The sequence below is a fragment of the Bombina bombina genome, chromosome 10, assembly GCF_027579735.1.
Source record: "Bombina bombina isolate aBomBom1 chromosome 10, aBomBom1.pri, whole genome shotgun sequence".
NCBI classification, from domain to species: Eukaryota; Metazoa; Chordata; class Amphibia; order Anura; family Bombinatoridae; genus Bombina; species Bombina bombina.
The window spans coordinates 165001706-165028737 of NC_069508.1; the positions used below are offsets into that span (position 1 = coordinate 165001706).

The window sequence follows — 27032 nt, forward strand, 5'->3', positions numbered from 1 at the left end:
CCCCCTGCTGCTTCACATCCTGCACTGAGGATCCTTCACTTAACCCTGTGCTGCTTCTCATCCTGTACTTATCCTCCTGCTGCTTCACATCCTGCACTGAGGATCCTTCACTTAGCCCCCTGCTGCTTCTCATCCTGTACTTATCCCCCTGCTGCTTCACATCCTGCACTGAGGATCCTTCACTTATCCCTCTGCTGCTTCTCATCCTGTACTTATCCCCCTGCTGCTTCACATCCTGCACTGAGGATCCTTCACTTATCCCCCTACTGCTTCTCATCCTTCACTTATCCCCCTGCTGCTTCACATCCTGCACTGAGGATCCTTCACTTATCCCCCTACTGCTTCTCATCCTTCACTTATCCCCCTGCTGCTTCACATCCTGCAATGAGGATCCTTCACTTATCCCCCTGCTGCTTCTCATCCTGCACTAAGGATACTGTACTTATCCCCCTGCTGCTTCTCATCCTTCACTTATCCCCCTGCTGCTTCAAATCCTGCACTGAGTATCCTTCACTTTTCCCCCTGCTGCTTCACATCCTGCACTAAGGATCCTGTACTTATCCCCCTGCTGCTTCTCATTCTTCACGTATCCCCTGCTGCTTCTCATCCTGTACTTATCCCCCTGCTGCTTTTCATCCTGCACTTATCCCCCTGCTGCTTCACATCCTGCACTGAGGATCCTTCACTTATCCCCCTGCTGCTTCTCATCCTGTACTTATCCCCTTGCTGCTTCACATCCTCCACTGATGGCCCTTCACTTATCCCCCTGCTGCTTCTCATCCTGCTGCTGCTCATCCTGCACTAAGGGTCATGTACTTATCCCCCTGCTGCTTCACATCCTGCACTGAGGATCCTTCACTTATCCCCCTGCTGCTTCTCATCCTGCTACTGCTCATCCTGCACTAAGGGTCATGTACTTATCCCCCTGCTGCTTCACATCCTGCACTCAGGATCCTTCACTTATCCCCCTGCTGCTGCTCATCCTGCACTAAGGGTCATGTACTTATCCCCCTGCTGCTTCACATCCTGCACTCAGGATCCTTCACTTATCCCCCTGCTGCTTCTCATCCTGTACTTATCCCCCTACTGCTTCACATCCTGCACTGAGGATCCTTCACTTAACCCCCTGCTGCTTCTCATCCTGTACTTCTCCCCCTGCTGCTTCACATCCTGCACTGAGGATCCTTCACTTATCCCCCTGCTGCTTCACATCCTGCACTGAGGATCCTTCACTTAACCCTGTGCTGCTTCTCATCCTGTACTTATCCTCCTGCTGCTTCACATCCTGCACTGAGGATCCTTCACTTAGCCCCCTGCTGCTTCTCATCCTGTACTTATCCCCCTGCTGCTTCACATCCTGCACTGAGGATCCTTCACTTATCCCTCTGCTGCTTCTCATCCTGTACTTATCCCCCTACTGCTTCACATCCTGCACTGAGGATCCTTCACTTATCCCCCTACTGCTTCTCATCCTGTACTTATCCCCCTGCTGCTTCTCATCCTGCTGCTGCTCATCCTGCACTAAGGGCCATGTACTTATCCCCCTGCTGCTTCTCATCCTGCTGCTGCTCATCCTGCACTAAGGGTCATGTACTTATCCCCCTGCTGCTTCACATCCTGCACTGATGATCCTTCACTTAACCCCCTGCTGCTTCTCATCATGTACTTATCCCCCTGCTGCTTCACATCCTGCACTGAGGATCCTTTACTTATCCCCTGCTGCTTCACATCCTGCACTGAGGATCCTTCACTTATCCCCCTGCTGCTTCTCATCCTGCACTAAGGGTCATTTACTTATCCCCTGCTGCTTCACATCCTGCACTGAGGATCCTTCACTTATCCCCCTGCTGCTTCTCATCCTGTATTATCCCCCTACTGCTTCACATCCTGCACTGAGGATCCTTCACTTATCCCCCTGCTGCTAATCTCATCCTGTACTTATCCCCCTGCTGCTGCTCATCCTGCACTAAGGGTCATGTACTTATCCCCCTGCTGCTTCACATCCTGCACTGAGGATCCTTCACTTAGCCCCCTGCTGCTTCTCATCCTGTACTTATCCCCCTGCTGCTTCACATCCTGCACTGAGGATCCTTCACTTATCCCTCTGCTGCTTCTCATCCTGTACTTATCCCCCTACTGCTTCACATCCTGCACTGAGGATCCTTCACTTATCCCCCTACTGTTTCTCATCCTGTACTTATCCCCCTGCTGCTTCTCATCCTGCTGCTGCTCATCCTGCACTAAGGGTCATGTACTTATCCCCCTGCTGCTTCACATCCTGCACTGATGATCCTTCACTTAACCCCCTGCTGCTTCTCATCCTGTACTTATCCCCCTGCTGCTTCACATCCTGCACTGAGGATCCTTTACTTATCCCCTGCTGCTTCACATACTGCACTGAGGATCCTTCACTTATCCCCCTGCTGCTTCTCATCCTGCTGCTGCTCATCCTGCACTAAGGGTCATTTACTTATCCCCCTGCTGCTTCACATCCTGCACTGAGGATCCTTCACTTATCCCCCTGTTGCTTCTCATCCTGTATTATCCCCCTACTGCTTCACATCCTGCACTGAGGATCCTTCACTTAACCCCCTGATGCTTCTCATCCTGCACTGAGGATCCTTCACTTATCCCCCTGCTGCTAATCTCATCCTGTACTTATCCCCCTGCTGCTGCTCATCCTGCACTAAGGGTCATGTACTTATCCCCCTGCTGCTTCACATCCTGCACTGAGGATCCTTCACTTATCCCCCTGCTGCTTCTCATCCTGTACTTATCCCCCTGCTGCTTCACATCCTGCACTGAGGATCCTTCACTTAACCCCCTGCTGCTTCTCATCCTGTACTTATCCCCCTACTGCTGCTTCTCATCCTGCACTGAGGATCCTTCACTTATCCCCCTGCTGCTTCTCATCCTGCACTGAGGATCCTTCACTTATCCCCCTGCTGCTTCTCATCCTGTACTTATTCCACTGCTGCTTCTCATCCGGCACTGAGGATCCTTCACTTATCCCCCTACTGCTTCTCATCCTGCACGGAGGATCCTTCACTTATCCCCCTGCTGCTTCTCATCCTGCACTGAGTATCCTTCACTTATCCCCCTGCTGCTTCTCATCCTGCACTGAGTATCCTTCACTTATCCCCCTACTGCTTCTCATCCTGCACTGAGGATCCTTCACTTATCCCCCTGCTGCTTCTCATCCTGCACTGAGGATCCTTCACTTATCCCCCTGCTGTTCTCATCCTGCACTGAGGATCCTTCACTTATCCCCCTGCTGCTTCTCATCCTGTATTATCCCCCTACTGCTTCACATCCTGCACTGAGGATCCTTCACTTATCCCCCTGCTGCTTCTCATCCTGCACTGAGGATCCTTCACTTATCCCCCTGCTGCTTCTCATCCTGCACTGAGGATCCTTCACTTATCCCCCTGCTGCTTCTCATCCTGTACTCATCCCCCTGCTGCTTCTCATCCTGCTGCTGCTCATCCTGCACAAAGGGTCATGTACTTATCCCCCTGCTGCTTCACATCCTTCACTGAGGATCCTTCACTTATCCCTCTGCTGCTTCTCATCCTGCACTGAGGATCCTTCACTTATCCCCCTGCTGCTTCTCATCCTGTACTTATCCCCCTGCTGCTTCATATCCTGCACTGAGGATCCTTCACTTATCCCCCTGCTGCTTCTCATCCTGTATTATCCCCCTACTGCTTCACATCCTGCACTGAGGATCCTTCACTTATCCCCCTGCTGCTTCTCATCCTGCACTGAGGATCCTTCACTTATCCCCCTGCTGCTTCTCATCCTGTACTCATCCCCCTGCTGCTTCTCATCCTGCTGCTGCTCATCCTGCACAAAGGGTCATGTACTTATCCCCCTGCTGCTTCACATCCTGCACTGAGGATCCTTCACTTATCCCCCTGCTGCTTCTCATCCTGCACGGAGGATCCTTCACTTATCCCTCTGCTGCTTCTCATCCTGTACTTATCCCCCTACTGCTTCACATCCTGCACTGAGGATCCTTCACTTATCCCCCTACTGCTTCTCATCCTGTACTTATCCCCCTGCTGCTTCTCATCCTGCTGCTGCTCATCCTGCACTAAGGGTCATGTACTTATCCCCCTGCTGCTTCTCATCCTGCTGCTGCTCATCCTGCACTAAGGGTCATGTACTTATCCCCCTGCTGCTTCACATCCTGCACTGATGATCCTTCACTTAACCCCCTGCTGCTTCTCATCCTGTACTTATCCCCCTGCTGCTTCACATCCTGCACTGAGGATCCTTTACTTATCCCCTGCTGCTTCACATCCTGCACTGAGGATCCTTCACTTATCCCCCTGCTGCTTCTCATCCTGCACTAAGGGTCATTTACTTATCCCCTGCTGCTTCACATCCTGCACTGAGGATCCTTCACTTATCCCCCTGCTGCTTCTCATCCTGTATTATCCCCCTACTGCTTCACATCCTGCACTGAGGATCCTTCACTTATCCCCCTGCTGCTAATCTCATCCTGTACTTATCCCCCTGCTGCTGCTCATCCTGCACTAAGGGTCATGTACTTATCCCCCTGCTGCTTCACATCCTGCACTGAGGATCCTTCACTTAGCCCCCTGCTGCTTCTCATCCTGTACTTATCCCCCTGCTGCTTCACATCCTGCACTGAGGATCCTTCACTTATCCCTCTGCTGCTTCTCATCCTGTACTTATCCCCCTACTGCTTCACATCCTGCACTGAGGATCCTTCACTTATCCCCCTACTGTTTCTCATCATGTACTTATCCTCCTGCTGCTGCTCATCCTGCACTAAGGGTCATGTACTTATCCCCCTGCTGCTTCACATCCTGCACTGATGATCCTTCACTTAACCCCCTGCTGCTTCTTATCCTGTACTTATCCCCCTGCTGCTTCACATCCTGCACTGAGGATCCTTTACTTATCCCCCTGCTGCTTCACATACTGCACTGAGGATCCTTCACTTATCCCCCTGCTGCTTCTCATCCTGTATTATCCCCCTACTGCTTCACATCCTGCACTGAGGATCCTTCACTTATCCCCCTGCTGCTAATCTCATCCTGTACTTATCCCCCTGCTGCTGCTCATCCTGCACTAAGGGTCATGTACTTATCCCCCTGCTGCTTCACATCCTGCACTGAGGATCCTTCACTTAGCCCCCTGCTGCTTCTCATCCTGTACTTATCCCCCTGCTGCTTCACATCCTGCACTGAGGATCCTTCACTTATCCCTCTGCTGCTTCTCATCCTGTACTTATCCCCCTACTGCTTCACATCCTGCACTGAGGATCCTTCACTTATCCCCCTACTGTTTCTCATCCTGTACTTATCCCCCTGCTGCTTCTCATCCTGCTGCTGCTCATCCTGCACTAAGGGTCATGTACTTATCCCCCTGCTGCTTCACATCCTGCACTGATGATCCTTCACTTAACCCCCTGCTGCTTCTCATCCTGTACTTATCCCCCTGCTGCTTCACATCCTGCACTGAGGATCCTTTACTTATCCCCCTGCTGCTTCACATCCTGCACTGAGGATCCTTCACTTATCCCCCTGCTGCTTCACATCCTGCACTGAGGATCCTTCACTTATCCCCCTGCTGCTTCTCATCCTGTATTATCCCCCTACTGCTTCACATCCTGCACTGAGGATCCTTCACTTAACCCCCTGATGCTTCTCATCCTGCACTGAGGATCCTTCACTTATCCCCCTGCTGCTAATCTCATCCTGTACTTATCCCCCTGCTGCTGCTCATCCTGCACTAAGGGTCATGTACTTATCCCCCTGCTGCTTCACATCCTGCACTGAGGATCCTTCACTTATCCCCCTGCTGCTTCTCATCCTGTACTTATCCCCCTGCTGCTTCACATCCTGCACTGAGGATCCTTCACTTAACCCCCTGCTGCTTCTCATCCTGTACTTATCCCCCTACTGCTGCTTCTCATCCTGCACTGAGGATCCTTCACTTATCCCCCTGCTGCTTCTCATCCTGCACTGAGGATCCTTCACTTATCCCCCTGCTGCTTCTCATCCTGTACTTATTCCACTGCTGCTTCTCATCCGGCACTGAGGATCCTTCACTTATCCCCCTACTGCTTCTCATCCTGCACGGAGGATCCTTCACTTATCCCCCTGCTGCTTCTCATCCTGCACTGAGTATCCTTCACTTATCCCCCTGCTGCTTCTCATCCTGCACTGAGTATCCTTCACTTATCCCCCTACTGCTTCTCATCCTGCACTGAGGATCCTTCACTTATCCCCCTGCTGCTTCTCATCCTGCACTGAGGATCCTTCACTTATCCCCCTGCTGTTCTCATCCTGCACTGAGGATCCTTCACTTATCCCCCTGCTGCTTCACATCCTGCACTGAGGATCCTGCACTTATCCCCCTGCTGCTTCTCATCCTGTATTATCCCCCTACTGCTTCACATCCTGCACTGAGGATCCTTCACTTATCCTCCTGCTGCTTCTCATCCTGCACTGAGGATCCTTCACTTATCCCCCTGCTGCTTCTCATCCTGTACTCATCCCCCTGCTGCTTCTCATCCTGCTGCTGCTCATCCTGCACAAAGGGTCATGTACTTATCCCCCTGCTGCTTCACATCCTGCACTGAGGATCCTTCACTTATCCCCCTGCTGCTTCTCATCCTGCACTGAGGATCCTTCACTTATCCCCCTGCTGCTTCTCATCCTGTACTTATCCCCCTGCTGCTTCACATCCTGCACTGAGGATCCTTCACTTATCCCCCTGCTGATTCTCATCCTGCACTAATCTCTTATCCCCCTACTGCTTCTCACCCTCTACTTATCCACCTACTTCTGCTCATCCTGCGCTTATCCCCCTGCTGCTTCTCATCCTGCACTGAGGATCCTTCACTTATCCCCCTGCTGCTTCTCATCCTATACTTATCCCCCTGCTGCTTCACATCCTGCACTGAGGATCCTTCACTTATCCCCCTGCTGATTCTCATCCTGCTGATTCTCATCCTGCACTAATCCCTTATCCCCCTACTGCTTCTCACCCTCTACTTATCCACCTACTTCTGCTCATCCTGCGCTTATCCCCCTGCTGCTTCTTATCCTGCACTGAGGATCCTTCACTTATCCCCCTGATGCTTCTCATCCTGCTGCTGCTCATCCTGCACTTATCCCCCTACTGCTTCTCACCCTCTACTTATCCACCTACTTCTGCTCATCCTGCGCTTATCCCCCTGCTGCTTCTTATCCTGCACTGAGGATCCTTCACTTATCCCCCTGATGCTTCTCATCCTGCTACTGCTCATCCTGCACTTATCCCCCTACTGCTTCTCACCCTCTACTTATCCACCTACTTCTGCTCATCCTGCGCTTATCCCCCTGCTGCTTCCCTTTCTTCTCCTCTCCCCTATGCTACTTCCCACCCATCTCCTTTCACCCCACTGCCTTCTATAGGGTGCCCCTGTCACTGCTACTTCCTATTCTTATGTTTCCCCCCTGCCCCTTACCCCCCTTCAACTGCTCCTATTACTCACTACCTCTGCAGCTTCCCCTCTTGCCCAGCCCTCACTATGCTATTTTCCCATATACCGGTCTGCTTTTCATCACATACAGTTTCCCCTCTGCTCTGCTTGTTTTATGGTCCTGTTTAGAATCCTGTGTGTTTTTCCGTGTCGTGTGTAAATTTGCACACGTATTCTTCTCACACCCACTTATTATTTTCCCATCAGGTTTAGAAAGAAATCTTCAGTAGCTGACTCTTTAAACAACCTGGTGCACGGACAGAGCCTGGATCAGTTCACTGAAGGTATTTACCGTTCACTGTGTACACAATGAGACAGCTGCTGGGACGACTCACCTGCTCCCTAACTTACCCAGAATGTGTGTGTGAGTCTGTCAGGTTATTAGCAGACACAGATGTGACCAATCTCTGAATGAGATACTGTAACATACCCCATGAATATACCTTACTATAGCTCTGTGTGACATAATAACATACCGCATGAATATACCTTACTATAGCTCTGTGTGACATAATAACATACCGCATGAATATACCTTACTATAGCTCTGTGTGACATAATAACATACCCCATGAATATACCTTACTATAGCTCTGTGTCACATAATAACATACCCCATGAATATACCTTACTATAGCTCTGTGTGACATAATAACATACCCCATGAATATACCTTACTATAGCTCTGTGTGACATAATAACATACCCCATGAATATACCTTACTATAGCTCTGTGTGACATAATAACATACCCCATGAATATACCTTACTATAGCTCTGTGTGACATAACATACTCCATGAATATACCTTACTATAGCTCTGTGTGACATAATAACATACCCAGGGTCGGCTCCAGAACGAATGAAATGGGGGGGCATTTTATTTTCACGAGGGGGCACGTATGTACAGTCAAAATAAGAGCAGACCTACATATTCTGCAGGGAAGTGTAGCTTCTGGCTGGCTTATTCCCCACTATTAACATTTGGAGAATATGTGCTAAATCACTAGAACACTAAAACAGAGCCATTAAACTTGAGACCCCAGTGCAATAGCTCCTTAAAAACAATTCACCCCTTAATCACCATGATCCAAAACCCTTAAACTTATTCTCAAATCTCAATCATGTCCCCTAAACAGCCATGCACCCCAAACCCCCCAATGCAATTAACCCCTTTGTTTGCAATAGCACTGAGATTACTTGGTTTTCAGGTACTGGTAATGTTGTAGATTAGATTTAGCTATACCTGTTTCGCAATAACTAACAGATATCAGGCTACTTGATACAACCTATGTACTGTGAACCTATAAGAAAATGATTGTATCATATAAATATAAGTCTATAAATGGCTACCGCTTCTATCGACGCCTCAAAAGGTCAAGCCTAAGATCACAGTGCACTTTTGAGGCGTCGATAGAAGCCAGTAGCAATATATAGACATATATTTATACGATACAATCATATTCTTATCATGGTCTATTGTTTAATAAAATGAGTAACTCACGATAGGTAAAATTAATAGGGTTAAAGACAAGTCCAAAAAGTCTCTAATTAACTTCCAATTCCAAGTAAGAGGTTAAGACACAGAGCTCCTTGCAGATGTGTGATGCGACCTCACAGTTTGGCAGCTAACTCTGCCCCCAGTATGCAGCATTACATAACAATTCATTATTTCATTTATTATTTTTAAAGTGTATGATCATATCAATATTTGTTGAGGGGCACAGCATTCCATTTTGGTGGGCATTGTCCCCCAATGCCCACCCTTGGAGCCAACCCTGAACATACCCCATGAATATACCTTACTATAGCTCTGTGTGACATAATAACAAATCATTATCATTACTGAGTGCACCAATCTTAAACGGACATACAACCCTACATTTTTCTTTCATGATTCACATAGAACATACAAACTTTCTAATTTACTTATATTATCATATTTTATTTGTTTACTTGTTATCCTTTGTTGAAAAGCAGGGAGGTAAGTTCAGGAGCGTGCACGTGTCTGCAGCACTATATGGCAGCAGTTTGGCAGCAATGTTATACATTAACAAGAGCACTAGATGGCAGCACTATTTCCTGTCATGTAGTGCTTCAAGCATGTGCACGCCCCCTATCTAGATATCTCTTTAACAAAGAATAACATAAGAACAAAGAAAATGTGTTAGTAGAAGTAAATTGGAAACTTTTTTAAAATTGTATTCTCTATTTAAATAATAAAAGAAAACTTTTGGTTTCATGTCCCTTTGAAATTTAAAGCAATTTTCCATAGCAAATCTGATTAAATGACAAATTACAAACATTCAAGTGGTTTCCATGCAAAGATATTAGCTTTTCTCCAACATTGGTGTGTCCGGTCCACGGCGTCATCCTTACTTGTGGGATATTCTCTTCCCCAACAGGAAATGGCAAAGAGTCCCAGCAAAGCTGGTCACATGATCCCTCCTAGGCTCCGCCCATCCCAGTCATTCTCTTTGCCGTTGCACAGGCAACATCTCCACGGAGATGGTTAAGAGTTTTTTGGTGTTTGTTATTTTAAAATAGTGCTGGTATGTACTATTTACTCTGAAACAGAAAAGGATGAAGATTTCTGTTTGTAAGAGGAAGATGATTTTAGCAGACAGTAACTGAAATCAATTGCTGTTTCCACACAGGACTGTTGAGATGAAGTAACTTCAGTCGGGGGAAACAGTTAGCAGTCTTTTCTGCTTAAGGTATGACTAGCCATATTTCTAACAAGACCATGTAATGCTGGAAGGCTGTCATTTCCCCTCATGGGTAAGCCATTTTCTTAGTTAAACATAAAAGAATAAAGGGCTTCAAAAAGGGCTTAAAAACTGGTAGACATTTTTCTGGGCTAAAACAATTGCTTTACTAGGCATATTATGCAGATTCTAACTAATTATTGGTATTATAATCTTGGGGAACGTTTAGAAAAACGGCAGGCACTGTGTTGGACACCTTTTTCAGATGGGGGCCTTTCTAGTTATAGACAGAGCCTCATTCTGGGACTGTATAGGGGTTAAATGTAAAAACGGCTCCGGTTCCGTTAATTTAAGGGTTAAAGCTCTGAAATTTGGTGTGCAATACTTTTAATGCTTTAAGACACTGTGGTGAAATTTTGGTGAATTTTGAACAATTCCTTCATACTTTTTCACATATTCAGTAATAAAGTGTTTTCAGTTTGAAATTTAAAGTGACAGTAACGGTTTTATTTTAAAACGTTTTTTTGTGCTTTGTTGACAAGTTTAAGCCTGTTTAACATGTCTGTACCATCAGATAAGCTATGTTCTATATGTATGAAAGCCAATGTGTCTCCCCATTTAAATTTATGTGATAATTGTGCCATAGTGTCCAAACAAAGTAAGGACAGTAATGCAACAGATAATGATATTGCCCAAGATGATTCCTTAAAATGAGGGGAGTAAACATGATACTACATCATCCCCTACTGTGTCTACACCAGTTATGCCCACACAGGAGGCCCCTAGTACATCTAGTGCGCCAATACTTATTACCATGCAACAATTAACGGCTGTAATGGATAACTCCATAGCAAATCTTTTATCCAAAATGCCTACTTATCAGAGAAAGCGCGATTGCTCTGTTTTAAACACTGAAGAGCAAGAGGACGCTGATGATAACTGTTCTGACATACCCTCACACCAATCTCAAGGGGCCATGAGGGAGGTTTTGTCTGATGGAGAAATTTCAGATTCAGGAAAAATTTCTCATCAAGCTGAACCTGATGTTGTGACATTTAAATTTAAATTAGAACATCTCCGCGCACTGCTTAAGGAGGTGTTATCTACTCTGGATGATTGTGACAATTTGGTCATTCCAGAGAAATTATGTAAGATGGACAAGTTCCTAGAGGTTCCGGTGCCCCCCGACGCTTTTCCTATACCCAAGCGGGTGGCGGACATAGTAAATAAAGAGTGGGAAAGGCCCGGCATACCTTTTGTTCCCCCCCCTATATTTAAGAAATTATTTCCTATAGTCGACCCCAGAAAGGACTTATGGCAGACAGTCCCCAAGGTCGAGGGGGCGGTTTCTACTCTAAACAAACGCACTACTATTCCTATCGAAGATAGTTGTGCTTTCAAAGATCCTATGGATAAGAAATTAGAGGGTTTGCTTAAAAAGATTTTTGTACAGCAAGGTTACCTTCTACAACCAATTTCATGCATTGTTCCTGTCACTATGGCAGCGTGTTTCTGGTTCGAGGAACTAGAAAAATCGCTCAGTAAAGAATCTTCGTATGAGGAGGTTATGGACAGAGTTCAAGCACTTAAATTGGCTAACTCTTTTGTTTTAGATGCCGCTTTGCAATTAGCTAGATTAGCGGCGAAAAATTCAAGGTTTGCTGTCGTGGCGCGCAGAGTGCTTTGGCTAAAGTCTTGGTCAGCGGATGTGTCTTCCAAGACAAAATTGCTTAACATTCCTTTCAAAGGTAAAACATTATTTGGACCTGATTTGAAAGGGATTATTTCAGACATCACTGGGGGAAAGGGCCACGCCCTCCCACAGGATAGGTCTTTTAAGGCTAATAATAAGCCTAATTTTCGTCCCTTTCGCAGAAACAGACCAGTCTCTAATTCTGTATCCTCAAAGCAAGAGGGTAATACTTCACAACCCAAACCAGCCTGGAAACCAATGCAAGGCTGGAACAAGGGTAAGCAGGCCAAGAAGCCTACCACTGCTACCAAAACAGCATGAAGGGATAGCCCCCGATCCGGGACCGGATCTAGTGGGGGGCAGACTTTCTCTTTTTGCTCAGGCTTGGGCAAGAGATGTTCTGGATCCTTGGGCGCTAGAAACAGTTTCTCAAGGTTATCTCCTGGAATTCAAGGAACTACCCCCAAGGGGAAGGTTCCACAGGTCTCAATTATCTTCAAACCAAATAAAGAGACAGGCATTCTTACATTGTGTAGAAGACCTGTTAAAGATGGGAGTGATACATCCAGTTCCAATAAGAGAACAAGGAATGGGATTTTATTCCAATCTGTTCATAGTTCCCAAAAAAGAGGGAACATTCAGACCAATTTTGGATCTAAAGATCCTAAACAAATTTCTCAGGGTACCATCGTTCAAAATGGAAACTATTCGAACGATCCTACCTACTATCCAGGAAAATCAATTTATGACTACCGTGGATTTAAAGGATGCGTACCTACATATTCCTATCCACAAGGAACATCATCAGTTCCTAAGGTTCGCTTTTCTGGACAAGCATTACCAGTTTGTGGCACTTCCATTTGGATTAGCCACTGCTCCAAGGATTTTCACAAAGGTGCTAGGGTCCCTTCTAGCGGTTCTAAGACCAAGGGGCATTGCAGTAGTACCTTACTTGGACGACATCCTGATTCAAGCGTCGTCCCTGTCAAAAGCAAAGGCTCATACGGACATCGTCCTAGCCTTTCTCAGATCTCACGGATGGAAGGTGAACAAAGAAAAAAGTTCTCTGTCCCCGTCAACAAGAGTTCCCTTCTTGGGAACAATAATAGATTCCTTAGAAATGAGGATTTTTCTGACAGAGGTCAGAAAATCAAAACTTCTAAGCTCTTGTCAAGTACTTCATTCTGTTCCTCGTCCTTCCATAGCGCAGTGCATGGAAGTAATAGGATTGATGGTTGCAACAATGGACATAGTTCCTTTTGCACGAATTCATCTAAGACCATTACAACTGTGCATGCTCAGACAGTGGAATGGGGATTATACAGACTTGTCTCCGACGATTCAAGTAGATCAAAAGACCAGAGATTCACTCCGTTGGTGGCTGACCCTGGACAATCTGTCACAGGGAATGAGCTTCCGCAGACCAGAGTGGGTCATTGTCACGACCAACGCCAGCCTAGTGGGCTGGGGCGCGGTCTGGGAATCCCTGAAAGCTCAGGGTCTATGGTCTCGGGAAGAGTCTCTTCTCCCGATAAACATTCTGGAACTGAGAGCGATATTCAATGCTCTCAGAGCTTGGCCTCAACTAGCAAAGGCCAAATTCATAGGTTTCAGTCAGACAACATGACGACCGTTGCATATATCAATCATCAGGGGGGAACAAGGACTTCCCTGGCGATGAAAGAAGTGACCAAGATAATTCAATGGGCGGAGGATCACTCCTGCCACTTGTCTGCGATCCACATCCCAGGAGTGGAAAATTGGGAAGCGGATTTTCTGAGTCGTCAGACATTCCATCCGGGGGAGTGGGAACTCCATCCGGAAATCTTTGCCCAAATAACTCAATTATGGGGCATTCCAGACATCGATCTGATGGCGTCTCGTCAGAACTTCAAGGTTCCTTGCTACGGGTCCAGATCCAGGGATCCCAAGGCGACCCTAGTAGATGCACTAGTAGCACCTTGGACCTTCAACCTAGCTTATGTATTCCCACCGTTTCCTCTCATCCCCAGGCTGGTAGCCAGGATCAATCAGGAGAGGGCCTCGGTGATCTTGATAGCTCCTGCGTGGCCACGCAGGACTTGGTATGCAGACCTGGTGAATATGTCATCGGCTCCACCATGGAAGCTACCTTTGAGACAGGACCTTCTTGTTCAGGGTCCATTCGAACATCCGAATCTGGTTTCCCTCCAACTGACGGCTTGGAGATTGAACGCTTGATTTTATCAAAGCGTGGGTTTTCAGATTCTGTAATAGATACTCTGATTCAGGCTAGAAAGCCTGTAACTAGAAAAATTTACCATAAAATATGGAAAAAATATATCTGTTGGTGTGAATCTAAAGGATTCCCATGGAACAAGATAAAAATTCCTAAGATTCTATCCTTTCTACAAGAAGGTTTGGAGAAAGGATTATCTGCAAGTTCTCTGAAGGGACAGATCTCTGCTTTATCTGTTTTACTTCACAAAAGACTGGCAGCTGTGCCAGATGTTCAAGCATTTGTTCAGGCTCTGGTTAGGATCAAGCCTGTTTACAGACCTTTGACTCCTCCCTGGAGTCTAAATCTAGTTCTTTCAGTTCTTCAAGGGGTTCCGTTTGAACCCTTACATTCCGTAGATATTAAGTTATTATCTTGGAAAGTTTTGTTTTTGGTTGCAATTTCTTCTGCTAGAAGAGTTTCAGAGTTATCTGCTCTGCAGTGTTCTCCGCCCTATCTGGTGTTCCATGCAGATAAGGTGGTTTTGCGTACTAAGCCTGGTTTTCTTCCGAAAGTTGTTTCCAACAAAAATATTAACCAGGAGATAGTTGTACCTTCTTTGTGTCCGAATCCAGTTTCAAAGAAGGAACGTTTGTTACACAATTTGGACGTAGTCCGTGCTCTAAAATTCTATTTAGAGGCTACTAAAGATTTCAGACAAACATCTTCCTTGTTTGTTGTTTATTCTGGTAAAAGGAGAGGTCAAAAAGCGACTTCTACCTCTCTTTCCTTTTGGCTTAAAAGCATTATCCGATTGGCTTATGAGACTGCCGGACGGCAGCCTCCTGAAAGAATCACAGCTCACTCCACTAGGGCTGTGGCTTCCACATGGGCCTTCAAGAACGAGGCTTCTGTTGACCAGATATGTAAGGCAGCGACTTGGTCTTCACTGCACACTTTTGCCAAATTTTACAAATTTGATACTTTTGCTTCTTCGGAGGCTATTTTTGGGAGAAAGGTTTTGCAAGCCGTGGTGCCTTCCATTTAGGTGACCTGATTTGCTCCCTCCCTTCATCCGTGTCCTAAAGCTTTGGTATTGGTTCCCACAAGTAAGGATGACGCCGTGGACCGGACACACCAATGTTGGAGAAAACAGAATTTATGCTTACCTGATAAATTACTTTCTCCAACGGTGTGTCCGGTCCACGGCCCGCCCTGGTTTTTTAATCAGGTCTGATGAATTATTTTCTCTAACTACAGTCACCACGGTATCATATGGTTTCTCCTATATATATTTCCTCCTGTCCGTCGGTCGAATGACTGGGGTGGGCGGAGCCTAGGAGGGATCATGTGACCAGCTTTGCTGGGACTCTTTGCCATTTCCTGTTGGGGAAGAGAATATCCCACAAGTAAGGATGACGCCGTGGACCGGACACACCGTTGGAGAAAGTAATTTATCAGGTAAGCATAAATTCTGTTTTTGTATGGTACAATGCAAATATACAAAGTATCAGCTCTGTACTAGAGCAGAATACTTGTGTATAACAGCGTGAGGTTATTGGCTGCATTTTTTTTTAATAAGTACCGTAATACGCGTATGGCTTGACCTGTAAGTGCACAGTATAGAAAACGTGCGCAGTATAGGAAACATGTGCACAGTATAGGAAACGTGCGCAGTATAGGAAACATGTGCGCACAGTATAGGAAACGTGCGCAGTATAGGAAACGTGCGCGCAGAATAGGAAACGTGTGCGCAGTATAGGAAACGTGTGCGCAGTATAGGAAACGTGTGCGCAGAATAGGAAACATGTGCATAGTATAGGAAACGTGTGCACAGTATAGGAAACATGCGCAGTATAGGAAACGTGTGTGCGCAGTATAGGAAACGTGCGTGCAGTATAGGAAACGTGCGCAGTATAGGAAACGTACGCAGTATAGGAAACGTGTGTGCAGTATAGGAAACGTGTGCACGCTGCAGATACTTTTAAATCCGACTGTAAATGGTGCAAAAAGATGTCCTGATTCAAGTTACTTTTAGATAAATATTTAAAGCATAAATCTATTCTAGGGAGATAATTATCATTTTAGTACAATGAGTATTAGAATATTTATTTAATAATACAAATATTCTCAGTAGTTATATCCTACAGCTGATGTTACTTGACGTTGTTAAATGATAGACAATACAATAATATAGAACAATAAATGATATATAGTAACTTCTCATGGTTCAATTCAAGAATTTGGGGGGAAAACAACACAGTGAAGTGGATAAGATAAACATAATCACAATACTTTTTAAGGAGTGTGTCCCTGGGCTGCTATAATACAGCAAAACAATGAAAATGCTTATTTATATACTTCAATACATATCACATGCAATGCTGACATATATTGTAAATGCCCCTTAATACCTGTAAGGAGTTGCTTTGCTTCTGGGAATTTTACATCCCTGAGGTTTGTGCTTTCCTGCTACATGTGACAACCTGAATCACAGCACAATATTATCTGCTCAGGCAGCTGGGGGGGGGGGGGGGGGTATTCCCCGGTATTCCCCTGCTGAGTGTCTGTATAAGCTGTACTCAGCCTTCTGCTCTGTGCGGCCTTTTGCTTATTACTACTCTTTGGTTTAACAAATAAATGTTAATGCTACAATTCCACACTTTAATGCACAAGCGTTTTATACTTCTGTGTCCATTTCAAGTTCTTATCTCTGTCTCCAATTTTTTATAATTCCTGTTTACCTGCATACAATGTACCAGATACAAATATGCTGTGTTTGCCTTGTAGAGGAGATCCATGCTGAGGTGTGCTATGCCGAGTGTTTGCTCCAGCGAGCGGCCCTCACGTTCCTGCAGGTCAGAAATCATCCTGTGTTTGTGTTGTAGGGCTCAGAAATATACTCACCTTTATTAGATACATAACAGATGAAGGATATATGTATGTACAGACGTACGATTATTATTATTATTATCAACATAAATATTATTATTAACATTCGGCTAGATTACGAGTTTTGCGGTACAGCTATACCGCTGAAAAATTGGCCATTGCACGTGGAATGGCCGGGAACGCATATTACGAGTCGGGCCGGTATAGCTATACCACAAGCATTTTAGCCTGTAATGCAACGTCCATTCCGCACTCAAAAAAATTACGGTTGAGTGTAGGATTTTTATAGCTTCGGTATTACAGGTTGTGCGTTCAGGCAAAAAAGCTTGCGTTACAGCCTAAACCGACACGATCCATACCGCGATCTGAGAGCAGTAGTTATGGATTTTGTGTAACAAAAATGTTTCACAAAACTCATAACTAAACTGTTACAAAGTACACCAACACCCATAAACTACCTATTAACCCCTAAACCGCCACCCTCCCACATTGCAAACACTATATTACATTTATTAATCCCTAATCTGCCGCCCACCCACATTGCGATTATTAAATAAACCTATTAACCCCTAATCTGCCGCCCACTCACATTGCGACTATTAAATAAAGTTATTAACCCCTAATCTGCCGTCCACCCTCATTGCCAACACTATTTAAATATATTACCCCCTAATCCGCCGCTCCCCGACAACGCTGCAACTAAATAAAGTTATTAACCCCTAATTCACCGCTCCCCAACATCGGCGCCACTAAAATTATTAACCCCCTAATCCGCCACTCCCCGACATCGCTGATACCTAAATAAACCTATTAACCCCTAAACCGTCGCCCCCCCACATCGCAAAACACTAAACTATTAACCCCTAAACCTAACACCCCCTAACTTTAAATTAAAATTACAATATAACTATCTTAAAATAAATAAAAACTTACCTGTGAAATAAAAAAAAACTAAGTTAAAAATAAAAAAATAACCTAACATTACATTTAGCTGATTTGATTCTTCAAATTCAAATCAGCTAAAAGGATGAGAGCTTCTGAAATCCTATTGGCCGTTCAAAACAGCCAATAGGATGAGAGCTACTGAAATCCTATTGGCTGTTCATGCTTTTATTTAGTGGCGGCGATGTCAGGGAGTGGTGGATTAGGGGTTAATAGCTTTTATTAGTGGCGGTGATGTCGGGGAGTGGCGGATTAGGGGTTAATAGCTTTTATTTAGCGTCAGCGATGTCGGGGGCGGTGGACATTATACGATGTAGTGTATCATTTCCGCAGCACATCGATAAATGTTGACAGCGTATGCTGGTGCAATTCCACCCCCTGCCGCTAGAAGGTGGTGTCAATCAACCCGATTGTATTCGATCAGGTTGATTTCTGTCCGCCACCTCAGAGCAGGCGGACAGGTTATGGAGCAGTGGTCTTTAGACCGCTGCTTCATAATTTCTCTTTCCGGCGAGCCTGAAGGGTCGCCAGAAACACAGGGCATCAAGCTCCGTACGGAGCTTGATAAATTGAACCCTTGGGGTTTATGTTAGGGTGTTAGGTTTAAATGTAACTTTCTTTTTCCCCATAGACATCAATGGGGTTGCGTTACGGCGATCTCCAATCCGCACTTCAGTTTTTTTTAACACTTTCTCCCCATTGGTGTCTATGGGAGAAAGCGTGCACAAGCACGTAAACTCAGCCCTTGGATTTTGTGCGGTATGGAGCTTAACATACCATAACGCACAGGACAAGGAGGCTTTTTTTTAGTAACTTGTAAGGGCAGCGCTATGGAGAGTGAAATAACGCAATTTTTTGGGGCGTTACTTTTGCACCCTGTTTAGCGCAAGACTCGTAATCTAGGTGATTATTATTATTAGTTTAAGGGTTAATGTGTATTTTTTATTACAGGATGAAAACATGGTCAGTTTTATCAAAGGCGGAATTAAAGTTAGAAACAGCTACCAGACGTACAAGTGAGTAACTTCAGTTACGTGGAATTTTATCATTATGTGACTATACATGAATAAAACAGTCGTTGATAGGACAAATGTTCTACCAATCTTATAAAACAGCAACTTTAAAACCAGTTTAATTTTTGTCTAAAAAATGGTGAAGTTAAAGGAATAGTCTAACCAAAATTACACTTTCATGATTCAGATAGAGCGTGCAATTTTAAGCAACTTTCTAATTTACTCCTATTATCAATTTGTCTTTGTTCTCTTGTTATCTTTATTTGAAAAAGCAATAATTTAAAAATAGTAGCCGGACCATTTTTGTTCAGCACCTGGGTAGTACTTTATGATTGGTGTCGAAATGAAGCCACCAATCAGCAAGCACTACCCAGGTGCTGACTGAGCCAAAAATGTCAGCGCTGCGGAATCTGTTGGCGCTCTACAAATAACCGATAATAATAATAAAATGTCCCGGCTCCTAAGCTAACATTCAAATAAAGATACCAAGAGAACGAAGAAAAATGATAATAGAAGTAAATTAGGAAGTTGCTTAAAATTGCATGCTCTATCTGAATCATGAAAGTTTAATTTTGACTAGACTATTCCTTTAAGATTAAATTGTTGTGCACATTCTGCTAATACTTATTGGCTGATGACTACTTCCAATGTATGCTCATTGGCTGATGTGTACAAAAGTATTTGTACCTATTACCCAATGAGAATTAGTAAAAACATATGTACTTATGAGAATTTATCAGATGTTTGCATGTGTAGAAGATTAATGACTGATACTTACATGAGTTTAACTAGATGGTTTAGGAGTGAGGATAAGGCAGTCCCAGAGCTGGGTGGTCAAAGGGAGGGGCTTTATATGATGAGGGTGGGGTTTTGTGTTGTTTGGTGTGAGTTGGCCAGTCCTTTGTTTTTTTGTAGATACATCAGGATATGAATGGGATGGTGGAGGTATAAGGAACAAATACTACAAATACTGTGGAATGAGCTAATAGAATTCCCACTATTATAGCTGTCTTAGTCTAAAGCAGTGTGTCCCAACTCCAGTCCTAAGGACCCTTAACAGGTCAGATATTCATTATATCTTAAAGGGACAGTCTACACCAGAATGTGTATTGTTTAAAAAGATAGATAATCCCTTTATCATCCATTCCCTAGTTTTGCATAACCAACACAGTTATATTAATACACTTTTTACCTCTGTGATTACCTTGTATCTAAGTCTCTGCAGACTGACCCATTTCAGTTCTTTTGACAGACTTGCATCTTAGCCAACCAGCTCTGACTCCTAAGTAACTCCATGGGGGTGAGCACAATGTTATCTATATAGCGCACACATTAACTAGCGCTGTCCATCTGTGAAAAACTGTCAAAATGCACTGAGATAAGAGGCAGCCTTCAAGGTCTTAGAAATTAACATATGCACCTACCTAGGTTTAGCTTTCACAAAGAATACCAAGAGAACAAAGCAAATTTGATGATAGAAATAAATTGGAAAGTTGTTTAAAATTCAATGCTCTATCTGAATCATGAAAGTTTAATTCTGACTAGACTGTCCCTTTCAGCATATTTTAAGAATCAATAAGCTTTAGCTTACTGCTAATGAGCCACCATTTTTAAAATGATGCTCAGCTCATGACAGTAGATCTATAGCATCTTCTAAGTCATTTGCTTCCCAAATGTTTTATCTATTAAATGTAAAACAAGTCTCTGGTTGACTATAGGATGCATTACCCCTCCATGTGCCCCTGGTTTCCAGTTATGAGGCAAATAAAATATAGGCTAACATTCTTTATTGTGGGCAGCAAACTTCCCAGGGCAGCACAAAACCTAAATATGTCATCGGCTCCTGAATATAACAAGCAACTCTCCCTTTAAGGCATTAAACTTGTCTCAGAACCCAACAAAACCTTCTCTTAGCTCAAGCAGCTCTGAAAGGGACGTTTATATATCAAAGAAATATGCAAAAAGAGTGCACTACAGTTTCTGTAGCTGCTGATGTTCCTGTATTGCATAACTCAGATATATCACATGACCACGTGCATATGATCAGAGTCTCACTATGCAGGAGGCCAATGACAAATTACTACTGAGTAATTAAAATAAACATTTGTTTAGAATTCAGTGACTGGCAGAGAGAGGAAGATATTATAAACAGGCAATTAAATATTATTTAGCTATAAAACCAAATGAAGATATCTGAGATTTCCATATAATAAAAAACTAGGAGAAAACACCTTATCAACAAGACGTTTACATTCTTGGTAATAGGATATACGTACCCGGTGTCGTGTCACACAGATATGAATTTAAGTAATATACTAAGGTTTTAATTTTACCTTTACTGTCATTTCTTAAGGGAACTTCACAGCTTGCAGCAGAACGCTAACTATGCAAAGGGTGAGAGTCACTGTCACTTTGAAGGAGGAGTGAAGTTGGGGGTTGGCGCCTTTAATCTGGTAAGTGAGAACACACAATATAGCGGTAATAGTGAGAGCATGCTGTACTCAGGGAGTGTATGGTAATGGGACATTATGGGACACACTTGGGATGATTCTTCTTGAAGGGAAAGAACAATCACTAGAACTCATGATAAGGGATAACTGGACTACAGGCTTGTCATTCAACGCACTCTGGGTATTGGGATCAGGCCTTATGCTGTTGGTTATGATGCACAAATAGTTGTTGTAATCATTCTTTGCTGGAATCTGCCATGTAATATTGGAGAATGACCATAGCCCAAAAGTATTACAAGAATAATTGTCTATCAGAAATGCAACAATACGTCAATCATTCTAGCAGATTAATTATGTAGTGACACTGGGCTCCATGACACAATTGAGCTTATTCTAGTCACGTCGAGTTTGTTATGTGAATACTTTGCATTCTAACTGAGCGGTTTCTGGCTTGGTTTTACTGCAATCCAATCTATTAGTCAGTGTATGTGTGTTAAGCACTATATGGTAGCTGTGTTTGTAACAATATTTGTAACAATGTTATACATTGTATCTCATATCTGATATCTGTAACATCCTTAATATTTCAGACTTTATCAATGCTACCTACGAGAATCCTGCGGCTTTTGGAGTTTGTCGGATTCTCAGGAAATAAGGTACTGAAGGTTGTCTCACAAACACACAAGAGATTGTATGTGTCTGCTCCTCACAAACATACAAGAGATTGTATGTGTCTGCTCCTCACAAAAACACAAGAGATTGAATGTCTCTGTTCCTCACAAACACACAAGAGATTGTATGTGTCTGCTCCTCACAAACACACAAGAGATTGTATGTCTCTGCTCCTCACAAACAAAAAAAAGATTGTATGTGTTTGCTCCTCACAAATACACAAGAGATTGTATGTGTCTGCTCCTCACAAACACACAAAAGACTGTATGTGTCTGCTCCTCACAAACACACATGAGATTGTATGTGTCTGCTTCTCACAAACACACAAGAGACTGTATGTGTCTGCTCCTCACAAACACACAAGAGATTGTATGTGTTTGCTCCTCACAAACACACAAGAGATTGTATGTGTCTGCTCCTCACAAACACACAAGAGATTGTATGTGTCTGCTCCTCACAAACACACAAGAGACTATTTGTGTCTACTCCTCACAAACACACAAGAGATTGTATGTGTCTGCTCCTCACAAAGACACAAGAGATTGTATGTGTCTGCTCCTCACAAAGACACAAGAGATTGTATGTGTCTGCTTCTCACAAACACACAAGAAACTATATGTGTCTGCTCCTCACAAGCACACAAGAGATTGTATGTGTCTGCTCCTCACAAACACACAAGAGATTGTATGTGTCTGCTCCTCACAAACACACAAGAGACTGTATGTGTCTGCTTGTCACAAACACACAAGAGATTGTATGTGTCTGCTCCTCACAAACACACAAGAGACTGTATGTGTCTGCTCCTCACAAACACACAAGAGACTGTATGTGTCTGCTCCTCACAAACACACAAGAGTCTGTATGTGTCTGCTCCTCACAAACACACAAGAGACTGTATGTGTCTGCTCCTCACAAACACACAAGAGACTGTATGTGTCTGCTTCTTTAGTGAGCTAAACAGGTTTAAGGTTATAATTGGCCTTTACAAAATTCTTTGAGAGACCTCACTGTACTGACAAGATTTATTAGATAATCTCACCAAAGCAGAGAGCTTTATCTCATTGGGCCCCTAGGCACATGCTGAGGTGGCTAATTTGATCTTGGTTTTTTTTGTGGGTTCTTTGCCCCCAGGACTATGGTCTGACCCAGCTGCAGGAGGGCGCCACAGTGCACAGCTTCAGGGCACTTCTCTGTACATTGTTGCTACTTTGCTACCACACGTTCCTGAGCTTTGTACTGGGTAAGTAGGAATTATTTATAGTACTCACCAGTCAGAGAAGACTGACATTTGTTATATACCGCAACCAAGCTCTGCAGTGCTGGGCACATGAGTAGGGGGTACATGAGTAGGGGCTACATAAGTAGAGTGTACCTAAGCAGGGGGAACATAAGTAGGGGGTACCTAAGCAGGGGGTTACCTAAGTAGGGGGAACATAAGTAGGGGGTACCTAAGCAGGGGGTTACCTAAGTAGGGTGAACATAAGTTGGGAGTAATCAAGGGGGGTAGGTACATAAGCAGGAGGCATATAAGTTGGGGGTACTTAAGCAGGGGGTACACAAGCAGGGGGTACATAATCTGGGGGTTCACAAGCAGGGGGTACATAAGCAGGGGGCACACAGGTAGGGGGTACTTAAGCAGGAGTACACAAGCAGGGGGCACATAAGCAGGGGGTGCACAAGCTAGCGGTACACAAGCAGGGGGTGTACAAGCAAAGGGCACATAAGCAGGGGGCACACAAACAGGGGTTTACAAGCAGGGGGTGCACAAGCAGGAGGCACATAATCAGGGGGCATTTAGGCAGAAGGTTTACAAGCAGGGGGTAAACAAGCAGAGGTTACACAAGCAGGGGGTACATAAGTTGTGGGTACTTAAGCAGGGGAAACACGAGCAGGGAGGAGGAGGGAAGTAGTTTTGTTCCTGTGAAAATGTAATATTCAAGTCAGTCACAAATTTCTCTTTTTTTCAGGTACAGGAAAGGGAAATGTAGATGAGGCAGAAAAGTTGCTTCAGCCCTATCTGAAACGTTATCCCAAGGTACACCCTGAGATGTCCTATAGTCACATTGTATAGTCCTGTCACTGTCAACCTGAGATGTCCTATAGTCCCCTTGTATAGTCCTGTCACTGTCACCCTGAGATGTCCTATAGTCACCTTGTATAGTCCTGTCACTGTCACCCTGAGATGTCATTTAGTCACCTTGTATAGTCCTGTCACTGTCACCCTGAGATGTCCTATAGTCACCTTGTATAGTCCTGTCACTGTCACCCTAAGATGTCCTATAGTCAACCTTGTATAGTCCTATCACTGTCACCCTGAGATGTCCTATAGTCACTTTGTATAGTCCTGTCACTGTCACTCTGAGATGTCCTATAGTCACCTTGTATAGTCCTGTCACTCTGAGATGTCCTATAGTCACCTTGTATAATCCTGTCACTGTCACCCTGAGATGTCCTATAGTCACCTTGTATAGTCCTGTCACTGTCACTCTGAGATGTCCTATAGTCACCTTGTATAGTCCTGTCACTGTCACTCTGAGATGTCCTATAGTCACCTTGTATAGTTCTGTCACTGTCACTCTGAGATGTCCTATAGTCACCTTGTATAGTCCTGTCACTCTGAGATGTCCTATAGTCACCTTGTATAATCCTGTCACTGTCACCCTGAGATGTCCTATAGTCACCTTTTATAGTGCTGTCACTGTCACTCTGAGATGTCCTATAGTCACCTTGTATAGTCCTGTCACTGTCACTCTGAGATGTCCTATAGTCACCTTGTATAGTCCTGTCACCCTGAGATGTCCTATAGTCACATTGTATAGTCCTGTCACTGTCACCCTGAGATGTCCTTTAGTCACCTTGTATAGTCCTGTCACTGTCACTCTGAGATGTCCTATAGTCACCTTGTATAGTCCTGTCACTCTGAGATGTCCTATAGTCACCTTGTATAGTCCTGTCACTGTCACCCTAAGATGTCCTATAGTCACATTGTATAGTCCTGTCACTGTCACCCTGAGATGTCCTATAGTCACCTTGTATAGTCCTGTCACTGTCACCCTGAGATGTCCTATAGTCACCTTGTATAGTCCTGTCACTGTCACCATAAGATGTCCTATAGTCACATTGTATAGTCCTGTCACTGTCACCCTGAGATGTCCTATAGTAACCTTGTATAGTCCTGTCACTGTCACCCTAAGATGTCCTATAGTCACATTGTATAGTCCTGTCACTGTCACCCTGAGATGTCCTATAGTCACCTTGTATAGTCCTGTCACTGTCACCCTAAGATGTCCTATAGTCACATTGTATAGTCCTGTCACTGTCACCCGGAGATGTCCTATAGTCACATTGTATAGTCCTGTCACTGTCACCCTGAGATGTCCTATAGTCACCTTGTATAGTCCTATCACTGTCACCCTGAGATGTCCTATAGTCACCTTGTATAGTCCTGTCACTCTGAGATGTCCTATGTTCACCTTGTATAGTCCTTTCACTCTGAGATGTCCTATAGTCACCTTGTATAGTCCTGTCACTGTCACCCTGAGATGTCCTATAGTCACCTTGTATAGTCCTGTCACTGTCACCCTCAGATGTCCTATAGTCACCTTGTATAGTCTTGTCACTCTGAGATGTCCTTTAGTCACCTTGTATAGTCCTGTCACTATCACCCTGAGATGTCCTATAGTCACCTTGTATAGTCTCGTCACTCTGAGATGTCCTTTAGTCACCTTGTATAGTCCTGCCACTGTCACCCTGAGATGTCCTATAGTCACCTTGTATAGTGCTGTCACTGTCACCCTGAGATGTCCTATAGTCACCTTGTATAGTCCTGTCACTGTCACCCTCAGATGTCCTATAGTCACCTTGTATAGTCCTGTCACTGTCACCCTCAGATGTCCTATAGTCACTTTGTATAGTCCTGTCACTGTTACCCTGAGATGTCCTATAATCACCTTGTAAAGTCCTGTCATTGTCACCCTGAGATGTCCTATAGTCACCTTGAATAGTTCTGTCCCTGTCACCTTGTGATGTCCTATAGTCACCTTGTATAACCCTGTCACTCTGTGATGTCCTATAGTCACCTTGTATAGTCCTGTAACTGTCACCCTGAGATGTCCTATAGTCACCTTGTATAGTCCTGTCACTGTCACCCTGAGATGTCCTATAGTCACCTTGTATAGTCCTGTCACTGTCACCCTGAGATGACCTGTAGTCACCTTGTATAGTCCTGTCACTGTCACCCTGGGATGTCCTATAGTCACCTTGTATAATGCTGTCACTATCACCCTGGGATGTCCTATAGTCACCTTGTATAATGCTGTCACTGTCACCCTGTGATGTGCTATTGTCCTTCTGATGTCACCCTCTGTTGAGCTTTTGTCCTTCTGATGTCACTCTGTGTTGTGCTACTGTCCTTCTGATGTCATTCTGTGTTGTGTTACTGTCCTTCTGATGTCACTCTGTGTTGTGTTATTGTCCTACTGATGTCACCCTCTGTTGTGCTTTTGTCCTGCTGATGTCAACTTGTATAGTCCTGTCACTGTCACTCTAAGATGTCCTATAGTCACCTTGTATAGTCCTGTCACTGTCACCCTGTGATGTGCTATTGTCCTACTCATATCACCCCGTGTTGTGCTATTGTCCTTCTGATGTCACCCTGTGCTGTGCTATTGTCCTGCTGATGTCACCCTGTGTTGAGCTATTGTCCTGTTGCTGTTACCCTGTGCTGTGCTATTGTCCTGATGATGTCACCCTGTGTTGTGCTATTGTCCTTCTGATGTCACTCTGTGTTGAGCTATTGTCCTGTTGCTGTCACCATGTGTTGTGCTATTGTCCTGCTGATGTCCCCCTGTGTTGTGCTATTGTCCCTCTGATGTCACCCTGTGTTGTGCTATTGTCCTTCTGATGTCACCCTGTGCTGTGCTATTGTTCCTCTGATGTCACCCTGTGTTGTGCTATTGTCC

The 27032-nt window shown here is 44.5% G+C and overlaps 1 protein-coding gene and 1 long non-coding RNA gene across 2 annotated transcripts in view; one reads left to right on the forward strand and one right to left on the reverse strand.

Moving 5' to 3' along the window:
- Positions 1–27032, reverse strand: part of LOC128640990 (uncharacterized) — an 86160-nt gene that overhangs the window by 50104 nt on the left and 9024 nt on the right. The gene's annotated exons all lie outside the window — the stretch shown is intronic.
- The window catches only part of TTC39A (tetratricopeptide repeat domain 39A), a 99875-nt gene that overhangs the window by 48181 nt on the left and 24662 nt on the right, over positions 1–27032 (forward strand). The window contains exons 4-10 of the mRNA XM_053693492.1: positions 7712–7788; positions 16893–16960; positions 18888–18952; positions 21303–21402; positions 21990–22055; positions 23203–23311; positions 24039–24106. Coding sequence (XP_053549467.1) covers positions 7712–7788; positions 16893–16960; positions 18888–18952; positions 21303–21402; positions 21990–22055; positions 23203–23311; positions 24039–24106 — 553 coding nt within the window. The remainder of the gene's footprint in view (positions 1–7711; positions 7789–16892; positions 16961–18887; positions 18953–21302; positions 21403–21989; positions 22056–23202; positions 23312–24038; positions 24107–27032) is intronic.